The 14066-nt window shown below is 43.9% G+C and overlaps 1 protein-coding gene across 1 annotated transcript in view; it reads left to right on the plus strand.

Moving 5' to 3' along the window:
- LOC308307556 (immunoglobulin superfamily member 3-like) overlaps positions 1-13656 on the plus strand; it is a gene marked incomplete at its 5' end in the record, with an annotated part of 57574 nt that extends 43918 nt beyond the window's left edge. The window contains 3 exons of the mRNA XM_080752823.1: positions 3007-3417; positions 8880-9341; positions 13265-13656. Of these exons, the coding sequence (XP_080608949.1) occupies positions 3007-3417; positions 8880-9341; positions 13265-13515 (1124 nt within the window). The 3' untranslated portion in view covers positions 13516-13656. The remainder of the gene's footprint in view (positions 1-3006; positions 3418-8879; positions 9342-13264) is intronic.
- Between the last annotated feature and the right edge of the window lie 410 nt (positions 13657-14066).

The raw sequence follows: 14066 nt of genomic DNA on the forward strand, positions 1-14066 counted from the left end.
CTTGGGACATGAAAAGTGTGCCCATGCAGAAAAAAGGTTGAGAAACACTGGTCTACTAGCAGTGCCGGGTTCTTTTGCTGTAATTTGCTGTGTTTTTCCGGTGTGTGTGCGAACATGCTTCGTGCCCACTTTAATCCCCCTCGGGGGAGTGTGTAACAGCAAGCGTCGGTCTGTGGCTGGTGTTCACACCTGATTTACCTGCAGCTAATCCTATCTCACACCTGATGTGTCACTGTAACCAATCCGGTCACGCCGGCCCCGGGTACACCCAGCTCCTCCCCCGACAACTCAATCTGGCCCCTCTATCTCTGCACCACCCCATTCGCCTCTCTATCTCTGCACCACCCCATTCGTTTCGCTTTCCTAAACTTTCTTCCCTTTCTCCAGCCTCTCTTTCACTTCCAGCGCAGGCAAGCAGGGGTGTCACACCAGATTCTGGGCCCTGGGTACAAGGATTCACTGCGGGCCCCCCGTGAATGCTCTTCATATAGGGGGAGGGGGTTTAAACCATTTAGACTGCAGGGAACGCATTATTACGCATTATTTTGTGTTTTGAGCTTGTAGATCTGCTATTTTTGAAAAATCTTGAAAATTCGTGCGAGGTTTTTGGAAAAACCTATGTTTCTATGTCAGTGGTGCTCAAACCTCTTCTTGTGAAGGACCCCCAAAATGACGTGTATTTGGCCACGGACCACCCATCTCAAAATATTTAGTTCCAGGGACCCCCAGGAAGCAATATTTGAGTTACAAATGTTCGCTTAAAAAAAGACAAAGATTTGCACACATTTTCACGACTTTTAAAAATAGCAGATCTACAAGCTCGCGCTATGAGCTTGTAGATCTGCTATTTTTCAATAGCTAAAGTATAACATAATTATGATGCCCCTCCACCTTGGGCCCTAGTAACTCAGTCCCACTTTTCCCCCCCTTGTGACGCCCCTGGAGCCAAGTCCCCCCTGCTGTGCTTTTTATCTTATCATTCCTGCTGTGTATCGCTCTATTATTTCATACTTTGTCGTATGACAGTGTCGCGCAAATATAGTAGGTCTATAAAGCTCACGTCACTATGACTCAGCCATAACCATATAAGGAGTTCCCAATGCAGCTACAGTACAGATACATAGATCTCCATATATGGGTATTGGTCGAAGTGTGAGGGCCTAAAATAGGGACATCTAACAAGAGCTTGTGACTGAATGACTACATTGGATCCCTTGGAACACAGATTCCTTTTTGTCCATTTTCTGAAAAGTTAAATCTTTGGACTTAAGTTTTTTCCTCCCCAACAGCAACAATATTAACTGTTTTACTGCTACGGAAGTTCCCGTTTGCCCCAATTCTCTGTGTCGCGTCGCGCCAATACGGCTGTTCGTTCGTTTACCTTGTTGATGTCCGTAAGCTGATGAGGGGTCGCGCCGCCGTGTACTGTAATCACATCGCCCGCAGTGATGGTCTTAAAAATCCCTTATGCGTTAACATCAACGGAGACCAATTCTCTTCCGTGTTGATTTCTCTGGCCCTGTGGCTCTGTGTCCAGAGACTGGTCTCAATGGATGGCAACACATAACGGCCAAATTCACATTAATTCTTGCATGACGCCGCCCTCTGCTGCCTGGTCTGCCAAAGTGCATGTTGCACAATCAAAAAAAAAAAGAAAAATAATAAATAAATAAATGTCTATCTATCTACTATAACGTCGCAAAGGTAAGCCGCTTTTTGCTGGCGCCAGACCCAATAAATAAATAAAACATCTGGCAGTAATAGAGTTAAGTATCAACCATGATTTTTATTTTCCCATCCTTGTTTGCTCATCGTCTCCCTAATTATTTTTACTGTTCGACCAAAGCCCTCTGATCCCTTTATCATTGCCTTTTCTCTATTGGCCTACATATCTTTGTCCCTTTTTTTCTTTCTTGATCTGGCTGTCACCTGCAGTGCCCTCCCACGTGCCCGGTCTCTCACTGCCACGAGAAATAAACTGGGCTGCAGGTCATCTGTCACGGAACAGAAATTGCGTTGTGTTACCTGTCACCAGCACTTCACATTCTCCCCGTACCCACAGGAATGACGGTTTGCTCTAGCTGTCTCCCTCTCAATTCAATCCAATTCAATTCAGTTCAGTCCAATTTCAAAGGGCTCTTATTGGCATGAGAGAACATACGTTAACGTTGCCAAAGCAAAAGTGGAACAATGCAATCAAAACAAAATAATGTACAATTGAAGGGAATAGAAATTACAGTATGTGTTCTCAGTTACATTGCAACTGAGGCAAATCTAACTTAAAGGACAACTTTAGTTTTTTACAACAAGGGTTCATATTTTAGATTGTAATTAAAGAATATAAAAGATGAGTGTTAAAATTATTTCATTTACTTCTTTCTATTGTTTTAGAGATTCTTATTTCAGTGGTTGGGGGCATGCGTACAAGTGGCTAAATATGTCATTTTACTCAGTATAAGCCCATTCCCAAGATACAACGAAACCTTTCATGGTTGGATGTGACTTATGGGGGCTAGAAGTGTTACAGTAAATAGCAATAAAGAAACTGCTGGCTTATTGTGTCTAAAAATACATATTTAGCCACTTGCCCCCATGCGTACGCATGCCCCACATTTTAGCACGGTAAACGCGATAAAACAATAGAACAAAGCAAATTAAAACATTTTAACACTCACTTTTTCTTTTCTCTAATTACAATCTAAAATATGAACCCTTGTTGTAAAAAAAACAAAGTTGTCCTTTAAAGAAACATGTGAATTGTGAATTTGCTGTTGGGAATAGTTGGCCTACATATGCACATAAGAAAGGTTGTGCCCAAATAGCAGTTGTTTAAAGTAATAATTGCTCTGTTTGTGTGTACAGTGTTTCTACAGTTACAGTTTTTTCGAAAGTGTTTAAATGTAATTGCTCTGTTTGTATGCACAAGTAAGTGTTTTTTCAAATTATGATTTTCTCTCTCTCTCTCTCTCCCCCCATCTTTCCCTATCTCTCCCGTCCCCCTCGCAGTGAGTAAACTCCGGGTGCAGAAGACCAACCAGTCGCACGTGTACCTTGAGGACAGCCGCGTGCGGGTCAACTGCTCCGTGGCGGCGCAGACCAGCGGCGACACGCAGCACGCCGTCATGTGGTATGTGCGGCGCGCCGCCGGCGCCGAGGCGGACGAGCTGCTGCTGCGGATCGAGCGCTCGGGCGCCTTCGAGTACGGCGCGTACGCCGACGAGGAGAGGCTGCGGCGGCGCGTGCAGGCCGAGAGGCTGTCGCCCCGCCTGTACGCGCTCACCCTCAACCGGGCCGAGGCCAGCGACTCGGGCACCTACTACTGCCTGGTGGAGGAGTGGCTCAGCGACCCTGACGGGGCGTGGTACCGGCTGTCCCGCGACTCCTCGGGCTTCACGCAGGTGCTGGTCAGGCAGCCAGGTGAGCAAACGGACGCAGACCCTTCATGGGTCCTTTTTGACACTTTTCCCCTCCTTCCCTTTTCATTTTATTAGTGTGGTTGCCATATAGGCAACACACTATTGCAGTGGTTCTCAAACTTGGGGTCGGGACCCCAAGTGGGGACCCCAAATTATTTTTTGGGGTCCCCAGATGATTAGCTTAATGCCTTTTTTTTCCTCACTCAACGGTAAACAAACCAACACACAGAATAGGTGTATACTGTACACCATACAGGGTACCTGCACATTTATAAAGTGACAATTTAAGGACTTTCAAGTGTGCGAGGTGTTTTGTGAGCATGTAGTTCGGCTATTTTCACAATATTTATCTGTGGAACCGAGTCACATTAAATGTAATACCTACAATTCCAAGTGCTTGTCAGGGTGGGGGTCCCCAGTTCAAATATGTTTATTTTTGGGGTCACAGCCTAAAAAGGTTTGAGAACCCCTGCACGGGGTCCGAGAATTCTTTCCCCCAGAAAAGTGAACCTGTGTTTCGTAAACTTTCCGAGTAATGTTATCTGGGTTGGACGGCTGGCTGCACAACAGAAAAGTTAAGCTTCAAGTTAAGCTTTTGGTCATGCTTCACTTATCATCACATTATATAATATAAACGGTAAGACTGAATTAATTTCCCAGCTCTCTCTCACTCTACCTTTTCCCTCCATCCCCGTGCACGCCCCCGTCTCGCTCTGATGACTTCATCGCTGTCCCCCTGCCCTAGGCGGGGGTTTCGGGTGGTGGTGGTGGTGGTGTGGCACAGGGTGCGGTCCCATGCCAGCTGGCGTCCAGGGTGCCATAGGGCAGGGGACAGGGAAAGGTGTCCCTCTGGCGTAGCTCTGACACCCTTTTAAAAACCACACGCTCTTGACACACCCCACGGGTTCCTGGTAAAGTTACCCACAGTACACCTGTCCCATGTTTTTACACTTAATCTCTGATGCCGTTGACTCCAGTAACCCAATATCCAAAACCTCAGGTTTCCATACACAAACGGCCTGCTCCAAACCAGCAGCCACCACTTAGATCAGTGGTTCTCAACCGTTTTAGGCCGTGGCCCCCAAAATAATCATATTTTAACTAGGGACCCCCCTCACCCTGACGATCACTAAGAGTTGAGGAATTACCTTATGTATAACACGGTTCTATTGTGAAAATAGCCGATCTACATGCTCACAGCGCCTCGAGGCGTTGTCGTTGAACTTCAAAAAGCTTTCTTGCATTTTCACAGTTTCTGCCTCTGATATTTGACAATTTGGCTGATGTTTGATTTGTCATTTTAGACTCAGAGGTATTAAAAAGTCCTTAAATTGTCACTTTAGAAAATGTGCAGATACCCTTTACACACTCAAACTTTATGTTGGTAGGTGGGGTCGGCGATGGGGCCTTTCTGTGTGGAGTTTGCATGTTCTCCCCGTGTCTCCTAAGGTTGATACCCTCACAAAAACAAGCAGTAATCCTGGTCTCAATAATGCCTCCCCCTGGCCAGCCGGGGCGCCTGATGGAGGGGAAAGGAACTGGTTGGAATAACGTGTTCCTTCCACGCGCTACGTCCATCCCGGGGAAATCCCCCCTGTCAGGTGAAAAGAAACAACTTGGACTACTCATGCATTGAAGGAAGCATGAGGTCAGTCCGTTGTCTCCCCAGGCGCGGCAGAGGGAGAGCAGAGCCCAGGATTACATAGGCAATTGGCACTGGGTGAAAAAATGGGTTGCAAAATCGTGGGAAAAAAAAAAAAAAAAAAAAAAAACAACAACAACTTTATGTTGGTTTGTTTACTGTAGAGTGAGAAAACAATCTTGCACATTAAGTCAATCATCTGGGGACCCCCCTGGGGGTCCCGACCCACAGGTTGAGAACCACTGACCTAGATGAAGGTGACTTGTTTTTTTTGTTTTGTTTACTTTTTTCCTCCATGCCCTTGCAATGCTGGGAGCAATCTGTTGTGCCAGGGGTCCTGTGAGCTGCTTAGAATGCAGGGCAAAAACCCATGGGAACAATTGGGCATCTGTCCAATTGTGACCCGAAGGTCAGACAGATCGGCCGTGACTCAGAGCTGGCGGGGCCACAGAGTGCTCTCTCTCTCTCTCTCTCTCTCTCTCTTTCTCTCTCTCTCTCTTTTCTTTCTTTTCTTGGAGGGCAAAGTGGACATGGCTCCAGAGCCAGACTGATATATCGGTTTGGCACTAGGGATGGGACGATATGAAAATGTCATATCACGATTATTGTGACCAAAGAAATCGCGATTTACGATATTATCGCGATAATCCAAATCCATTGTGCTGGGGCGGAACATTTGCAAAATAAATAGCAGATCTACAAGCTCACAACGCGTCGCGGTTGTGAGCTTGTAGATCGGCTATTTTTTGGCAAAGATATTTGATAGAGTGAAAAAAGGCTGTATCAAGTACGTATATTATAAGTACCTTTTACCAATTATAGAGGGTTTAAGTGGTACCGAATATGCAGCTCGGCAAATAAAAGGTAAATTGATCCCAGTGCAAATCTCCACGATACGATTATCGTGAGTGTTTTTTATCACGATAAACGATAATATCGCTTATCGTCCCATCCCTATTTGGCACACAGTACCGGCCATTGTTTGACCGTAGGCCTATCGGCAATTGCCAATTACACAGCCAATTCCTTTTTTTCCTCTTTCAATGTGGTGTCCCTATTTTAGGCATCTCATTATAGGTAAACATCTTCAAAAAAGTAATAAAAATAATTTGCTTATATTTGATTATTATATTTTTAATTAGGGCATACATGGTTAAATGAAATAAAGTTCACTGCATAAGTATTTTATATGTACTTGTTTGCTTACAAGAAATGTTCTGAAATAGAAGCTTTAATACAAAATAAATACATTAATTCATATTTAGTGGACCACTGATCGATGAACTCTGACATCGGATCCCGCTAGTACAGAAGTACACCTACAATTGCTCAGAATTATAATAATCATAATTATCATAATTATAATAACCAATAATAATGAACTTTATTTATAGAGCACTTATTGAAACAAAGTTACAAAGTGTTTGCAGTGTGCCATGTGTTTCAGCTCTGGATGCACATACCACGGTATGCATAATGTGTACGGCATTTATGTGAGTTCCATGTGCAGCAGACTTTTCTTTACATGAGAGAGTGCATGTGTGCTGGCAGGCAATGACTCCCTTTCATGTTCCCCTCACATCTCACCTCTGTTCCAGAGAAGGAACAAACGCCTAGGGGGATTGTGTTGTTATATCAAACACTGTATCAGGCACCTATATATAAATATATATACGTTTCTATTTATCAATATAAATATATATATATATATATATATATATCGCCACTGTCAGGCAGAAACCTCGTATCTCCAAATTTCGCGAAGTAAAGCCCTGCTTCATCAGAAAAGGCCATCACACAAAAGTAGTGAAAACAGCTGATCTACAAGCACACAACGCCTCGCACCGCGAGGCGTTCTGTGCTTATAGATCGGCTGTTTTCACTATTTTAGATCATTTTTATATGATAAATGCAAAACAAACGGTTTTGGACATACAAGGTTTCCACACGACAACGACAATATATATATATACTGTGTATATATATACCGGTATGTGTGCTGCAAACTCCCAGACACCGATTTCTGCTTTCCTCTGGGACATGGGAGTTGGCTGGTTTATAGGGAAGGGGGCGTGCATGGTGGGGCTCTCATTAAGCTGCTAAAGGAAGTGATCCTGAAGTGTGTGTCTTGTCGAGAGGAAAGATGAGAGAGGACGTGTGCCAGCACTTGCCGTCTGTCTGCGGAGATCATTTCCTTTCCACTGTCTCTATCCCTTAACAAGGAGAGAATATACTTCCAATCTGGGTGTCAAGGGGAGTGTGAACAAGCCAAGTCTTTACTACTCATGTTTATTTATTGCTTTAGTTTTTCCACTGCTACAGTACATTATTGAAGTGGGTCATTGGCCTCCGCCCGAGGGGCTGTAGACAGACAGTGTTGATTTCGTCGACTAAAACTATGACGAAAAATGTTTGTCGACTGTGTTTTTTTCACTGACGAAAACGAAATAAAAACTAAACAAAAACTAAGCTGTGGTGACTAAAACTAAGACTAAATATATTGACAATTTCGTCAATAAAATAAAAACTAGACTAAAACGTTAGGGAGGGACTAGTGGAGAAGAGAGTCATTTTATGTTTGGTTGCTCTCAGGTGTTGCGTGCTGAAAATAGCCGATCTACAAGCTCACAACGTTGTGAGCTTGTAGATCTTCTATTTTCAGCACACAAACAAGTGTAAAATCAGTCATTACGATGCCATCAAGGCCTGCCAAAATACATTTTAGTCGACTAAATCAACTGTAGATTTAGCCTAAAATCTTATGATATTTAGTTGACTAAAATTAGACTAAAACGAATATTTTTCAGGTGACTAAATTATGACTAACACTAAATGACATTTTATTCAAAAGACTATGACTAAAACGAAATCAAAATTTGCTGTCAAAAACAACACTGGTAGACAGACAGTGTAGCCCTGGGACCGCATCTACCCCTACTGAGAGACCCTCCCCAAGGCTACATACTGTACCTATTTTTGGACACTTTTGTTTTTTTGTGACTCCCATCATCATCACTTATTTCTTTTCCTTTCTGTCTCGCTGTATTTGAACTTCAAAAGGCTTTCTGAAGAACAAGCAGTTATTTTGTCTTGAGCGGTTGCTTGAACAATGGTGCTCCTGTCTTGCCCCAGGGATTGCGCTATAACAGAATTATTAAGCACATGAATCCTTGTGTCCCCATTCTGGGCATATCCTATTAGATGAGCAGATCTACAAACTCTGCAATTTTTGGTGAATAGATTTGGTGTAGCGAGGGGAACAAAGGGGGAACAAGTGTTTGACCCCTTGTCAATTGGATTTAAGTAGTTAACCCAATGGCCCAGTATCCGGCGCTGGAATCGAAGCTCTCTTCCATTTCGCCTTCTAACGGTCGCAATACATTATAATCTCAATACGTGAATGAGGTTTTGGGCGGACTTCATATTCGATTTTATTGCCTTGGTAAGACTTTTCATAAACACTTTGTTTTCAATCGCTAGTTTAAAGTATTTTTTTCAATCATCATGATATGCGTTTAGTAAATTATGGCCCCATTCATTTTAAAATGAATGAAAAAGTAGGGTATGTTTCAAGGGTTTCTACTGGTTCTGCCGAGTGAAGACTGCAGTAGCAGCCAATAGCAATAATGTCCGGTAGCATTTCGGACCGGATATAGAAATATGGCGGATTTGAAATCGCTGACAAACGGGCTTCAAAACGGGCTTCAAAACGGGTCTGTAGAAATCAGTGGTGTTACTTTGTCCATTCTTGTTTACAGTCTATGGGTTAACCCCTCTCATTGCTCTCTCTCCACGTCCGCCCTGCTCTGTGACGTCCACAGAGGTACGTCTGCAGGTGGAGGAGGCGCAGTCCAACGTGACCGCGGAGGAGTCGGCCCCCATCCGGCTGGGCTGCAGCATCCCGTCCCAGTCGTCCCGGGACTCCCGCTTCTCCGTCTCCTGGTACGTGCTGCGTTCCGGGGAGGACGGAGACGACGACGATGACGCGGAGGTGGCGGCGGGCGAGGGCGCCGGCGAGCCGGAGTGCGTGTTCTCCATCGGGCACGACGCCGTGTTCGGCAACGGCAACTGCAGCCCCATGGAGCCAGCGGGGCCCAACTCCCGCCTGCAGTTCGAGAGGACCACCTCCGACCAGTACAACCTGACCATCCAGGGCGCGCGGCCGTCGGACGCGGGCCGCTACTTCTGCCACGTGGAGGAGTGGCTGCTCAACCCCCGCAACGCCTGGTACCGCCTGGCCACCAACGACTCTGGATACACCATCGTCAACGTGATGCAGCAAGGTACTGTAAGACCTTATTATGAAGTAGGGCATTCACCAAATATTCGAATATTCGAATATCAAAGTCACCATTTGATTTTGTTCACTGAAGTCGAATATTCGCTTATTCTTATTGTTTTGTTTTTAACTCTCCTACTGCCAGATCATTTATTTATTTATTGGGTCTGGCGCCATCAAAAAGCGGCTTACCTTTGCGACGTTATAGTAGATAGACAGACAGACATTTATTTATTTATTTTTATTTTTTTTGGTTGTGCAATAGTGCACTTTGGTCTGCCAGGCAGCAGAGGGCGGCGTCATGCGAGAATGAATGTGAATTGTCCTGCTATGTGTTGCCGTACATTCAGAGCAGTCACTGGCTACAGAGCCTCCGGGCCAGAGGAAATCAACAAGGAAGTGAATTGTTCTCCGTTGATCTAACGCATAATGGATTTTTTACACCATCACAGCGGAAAATGTGTTTACAGTAAACGGCCGCGCGACGCCTCATCAGCTTACAGTCATCAGACGAACGAACCGAACGAGCGCCGTATTGGCATCGACGTTCTGTAAAAAATGGGGCGAGCGTTATCGTTCGAAGCGTGGGGAGAGTTAAAGGGAAAAAAAAAAAAATATATATATATATATATATATATATATATATATATATATATATATATAAAGCTTGGCTAGATAGAAAGTCAGCCCCCATGACAAACACTTAAAATTAATTCGAATACTAAAAATCACTATTCGTGAATGCCCTATAGTGTGTGCCAGCGGCTACGTCATTGTAGTCCTTAGCGGCCATTTCTTGGGTCAAAACACAGGTGTTTCAATTGTTTGATTGCATAGAACTAAATGCTATAGTCTAATCAGAACACCTGTGTAAGGCTGTGTTGACCCAAGAAATGGCCGCTCTTAGAACTACATTTGGCACACCCTATTATGAAGTGGTTTATAGGGATAGGGATGGGACGATAGGAAAATTTCATATCACGATTATTGTGACAATCGTGATTTACGATATTATCGCAATAATCTAAATCCATTATCCTGGGGCGGAACATTTGCCAAAAAATAGCTGATCTACAAGTGAGCTTGTAGATTTTATGGCAAAGACATTTGATATAGAGTGGAAAAAAAGACAATATCAAGTACGTATATTATAAGTACCTTTTACCAATTATAGAGGGTTTAAGTGGTATCGGATGTGCAGCTCTGCAAATAAAAGGTGAATTGATCCCAGTGCATGACGGAGGACAATATCCTGATACGATCCAAGATACGATTATCGTGTTATTATCAAGTGTTTTTTATCACGATAAACGATAATATCGCTTATCGTTCCATCCCTAATCCGACAGGAACAGTATTCGTGGAGATCAACCCATTCATCCAATATGATGATATTTCCCATTTCCATCGTGTTGAACATGATACGAACCAGCAGACGAGGCTGCTGTTTAAGTTCTGCTCGTTGAACCTTACAACTTGATGAGTCATGTGGGTTCAAAGGGAACTGGCGCAACGTCGACAACTTTTGCAACCTTCAAACAGACAGGAAAAAAAAGACACTTCGGGTGTATACTTATCAATGACTAGACTAGTGTCTAGTCCTTGCAGATCACACATATCATCAGATCTAATTGGGATATCCTCAGAAGTGATCTGCGTCTAAATAAGACTTTTCAACAACTTTCGTTTGAAAAGAGCTCCCTCTTCAAAGGATAATCTTTCCCAGAGCTACCAGTCGAGAGATTGTCATTGGTTAAATAGAATAGGCGCCTAATAGATATCTCCAAACAAACTGTAACCATTGCTACGGTAAACCTAATGTTATACAACAAAAATAATTTAAAGATCTCAAGACCATGGAGACTTGCAAATGTAAACAGTCGTCATCAACTGTAAAGCTGGTTGCACACTGCTGCGTTTTTTCGTTGCGAAATGTGTTTTTCAGGGCAAGGAGATAGAGAGAGATAGACAGAGCAAGGGACTCAGTGGTCCGAAAATGAATACGAAACGGGCGGCAGTGTGCAAACGTGATTGATATTCGCTCCGATATTCATCCGAAAAAAACGCTGCAGTTGCGCAACGACCTTAACTCCACTTTTATTGTTCACCACGTCCCTGTGGGTGCTTTTACATTGGACACACAAAGAGGAGGTTGAAAGATAGTGGCAGAATATAAACATGCCATTAGAACCAATAATGACGACTATCCCATGGCACATCATTTCCAAAGCTGTCATAATGGTAATGACAGCCTCCTGAGAGTGGAGGGAATAGAACAAGTAGAGCAATCAGTTAGAGGTGGCAAAACACTCAATAGGTTGCTTCAGAATCAGAGAGATACATTTTCGTTTGATGCTATGGTGTACCCTGGTCTCAATGAGGAGATTGATTTGAAACCTTTCTTGTAGGTGAGGTGCAGACACAGATTGGGTTAGTTAAACATATTGTGACCTAGATTTTAGTTTTTGTATGTCATAAATGTTATTTGTAGGCTACATACAGTACAGTATGTGTTGCATTGTAAAAACTTCACAAAAGAATTGGCCATTCGTTATTGCATTGCAGAGTTTGCACTGAGCCTCAAATTTGTATGTACATATCTGATTGGTCCCCTTGGTCACAGGGAGTATAAGAGGACATATCTGATTGGTCACAAGGAGTATAAGAGGACATGAGCCTGCTGTGACGGTCCTCTAAAGCCACAAACTGTGTTTTGTCGAAACCGGTCAGCGTCTTGGGGCATTTTATTGTTTTTATTATGTAGTAGCCTTGTCAACATAATAAAGGCTTTTTAACTAAGTCCTTGCTCAAGTGTGCTCGAAGTTAGCCTGTTTTGATGGGACCCCTCTTCATTTGAACTGTACGGTCACCCCAGAACCCTCCATAACCTGACATATTTGAGAAGTTATGTTATGAGGTACTTTTTTTCTTTTACTGCCCTTCGTCAGTTTTTCAGATGATTTGGTTTACCGTTTTCAAAAATCTTTCAAAAATTGACGATCCACAAGGTTCACAACGTATTGTCACCTTAGCCTTAACCAATCCAGAGGGAGTCTTCTGAGAAGCTTATCTGAGACAAAGCCGTAGTGTATGAAAACCAATCCAGAACCTGTGAAATACATTACACGGCACTGCATGCTTCGCTAAGTTCCTTGTCATCAAAAAGAGACAATAGAGTGACAAGCAGCGGGGCAGATGAAATGTTAAGCAGGAGTATATAATAGAATGCTGCTGTCTGTCCGTCTCTGTTTCTCTGTCTCAATGATGATGATGTTGACGGACCAGTACAGTGTTAATTCCATCGACTAAAACTATGACGAAAAATGTTTGTCGACTACCTTCTTTCACAGACGAAAACGAAATAAAAAAAACGAAGAAGCTGTGATGACTAAAACTAAGACTAAATCTATTGACAATTTCGTCAACAAATAAAAACTAGACTAAAATGTTGAAGTGGAGTGGAGAAGAGATCCAGTACAAAGTGGTTGCGCTCGGGTTTTGCACTCTGAAAATAGCAGATCTACTGTACAAACTCACTGCGATGTGTTGTGAGCTTGTAGATCTTTGTAGATATATTTTCACCATGCAACCACGTTTTAATTCAGCCATTGCGACGCCATCAAGCCCTGCCAAAATACGTTTTTGTCGACAAAATCACCCGTAGATTTAGTGGACTAAAATCTTGATATTTAGTCGAGTAAAACTAGACCAAAACTAAAACTTTTCAGATGACTCAAATATGACTGAAACTAAATGAAATGTTATTCAAAAGTAAAAAAGAAAAGTGCTGTCAAACGGGCCGACTCACTTCATCGTTGATAATGATGTTGATGATAATGATGTTGATGATAATGATGTTGATGATAATGATGTTGATGATGATGCCGACGGACTCACGTCACTGTCCAACCGCGTCTCCTTCAACAGAGTCCACCCTGCAGTCGGTCGTGTGCGCCAACGACTCCCTCTTCTACTTCATCTTCTTCTACCCGTTCCCCATCTTCGGCATCCTCCTCATCGCCGTGCTGCTGGTGCGCTACAAGAGCCGCGGCGGCGGCAAGAGCCAGGAGGGCAAGAACGGCGCCCCCCTCCTGTGGATCAAGGAGCCGCACCTCAGCTACTCGCCCACCTGTCTGGACCCGCCCGCCCTCAGTCTTCACCCTGGCTCTGTGGACTAAGAGAGAGAGAGGGCTCCTCCTCCGCCCCCCTCTCTCTCGCCTCTCCGCCCTCATCGCGGATTCCAATGAACCGACAACACCCACGTCAGGGAGGGGCTCTGGACTCTACCCGCCCCCAGACCTTTACCTGGCCTTTCACTTTGCCGTATTAAACGTGTCCGTCTATCAACCAATCATTATGTGGAATCCTGCCCCCCCCTCTGTGTGTGTGTGTGTGTGTGTGTGTGTGTGTGTGTGTGTGTGTGTGTGTGTGTGTGTGTGTGTGTGTGTGTGTGTGTGTGTGTGTGTGTGTGTGTGTGTGTGTGTGTGTGTGTGTGTGTGTGTGTGTGTGTGTGTGTGTGGCTTGCCCAAAGGGTGAGTATGAAAGGGTGAGCTGCATATGCACGGGTGCTTGTGTGTGTGTGAGAGAGAGAGAGAGAGAGAGAGATTGTGGAACGTGTGATGTGTCATCTTTTGGTTTTCACCCAGTGAAACCTAAACCTCATAGCAGTTCTATTTTCACTATTCTGAACTGAATTCATCACTGAATTCATCTGTTTGTTTGTTTTTCA

Source organism: Nannobrachium achirus (genome assembly GCF_963921795.1).
Source record: "Nannobrachium achirus genome assembly, chromosome: 22".
NCBI lineage: Eukaryota > Metazoa > Chordata > Actinopteri > Myctophiformes > Myctophidae > Nannobrachium > Nannobrachium achirus.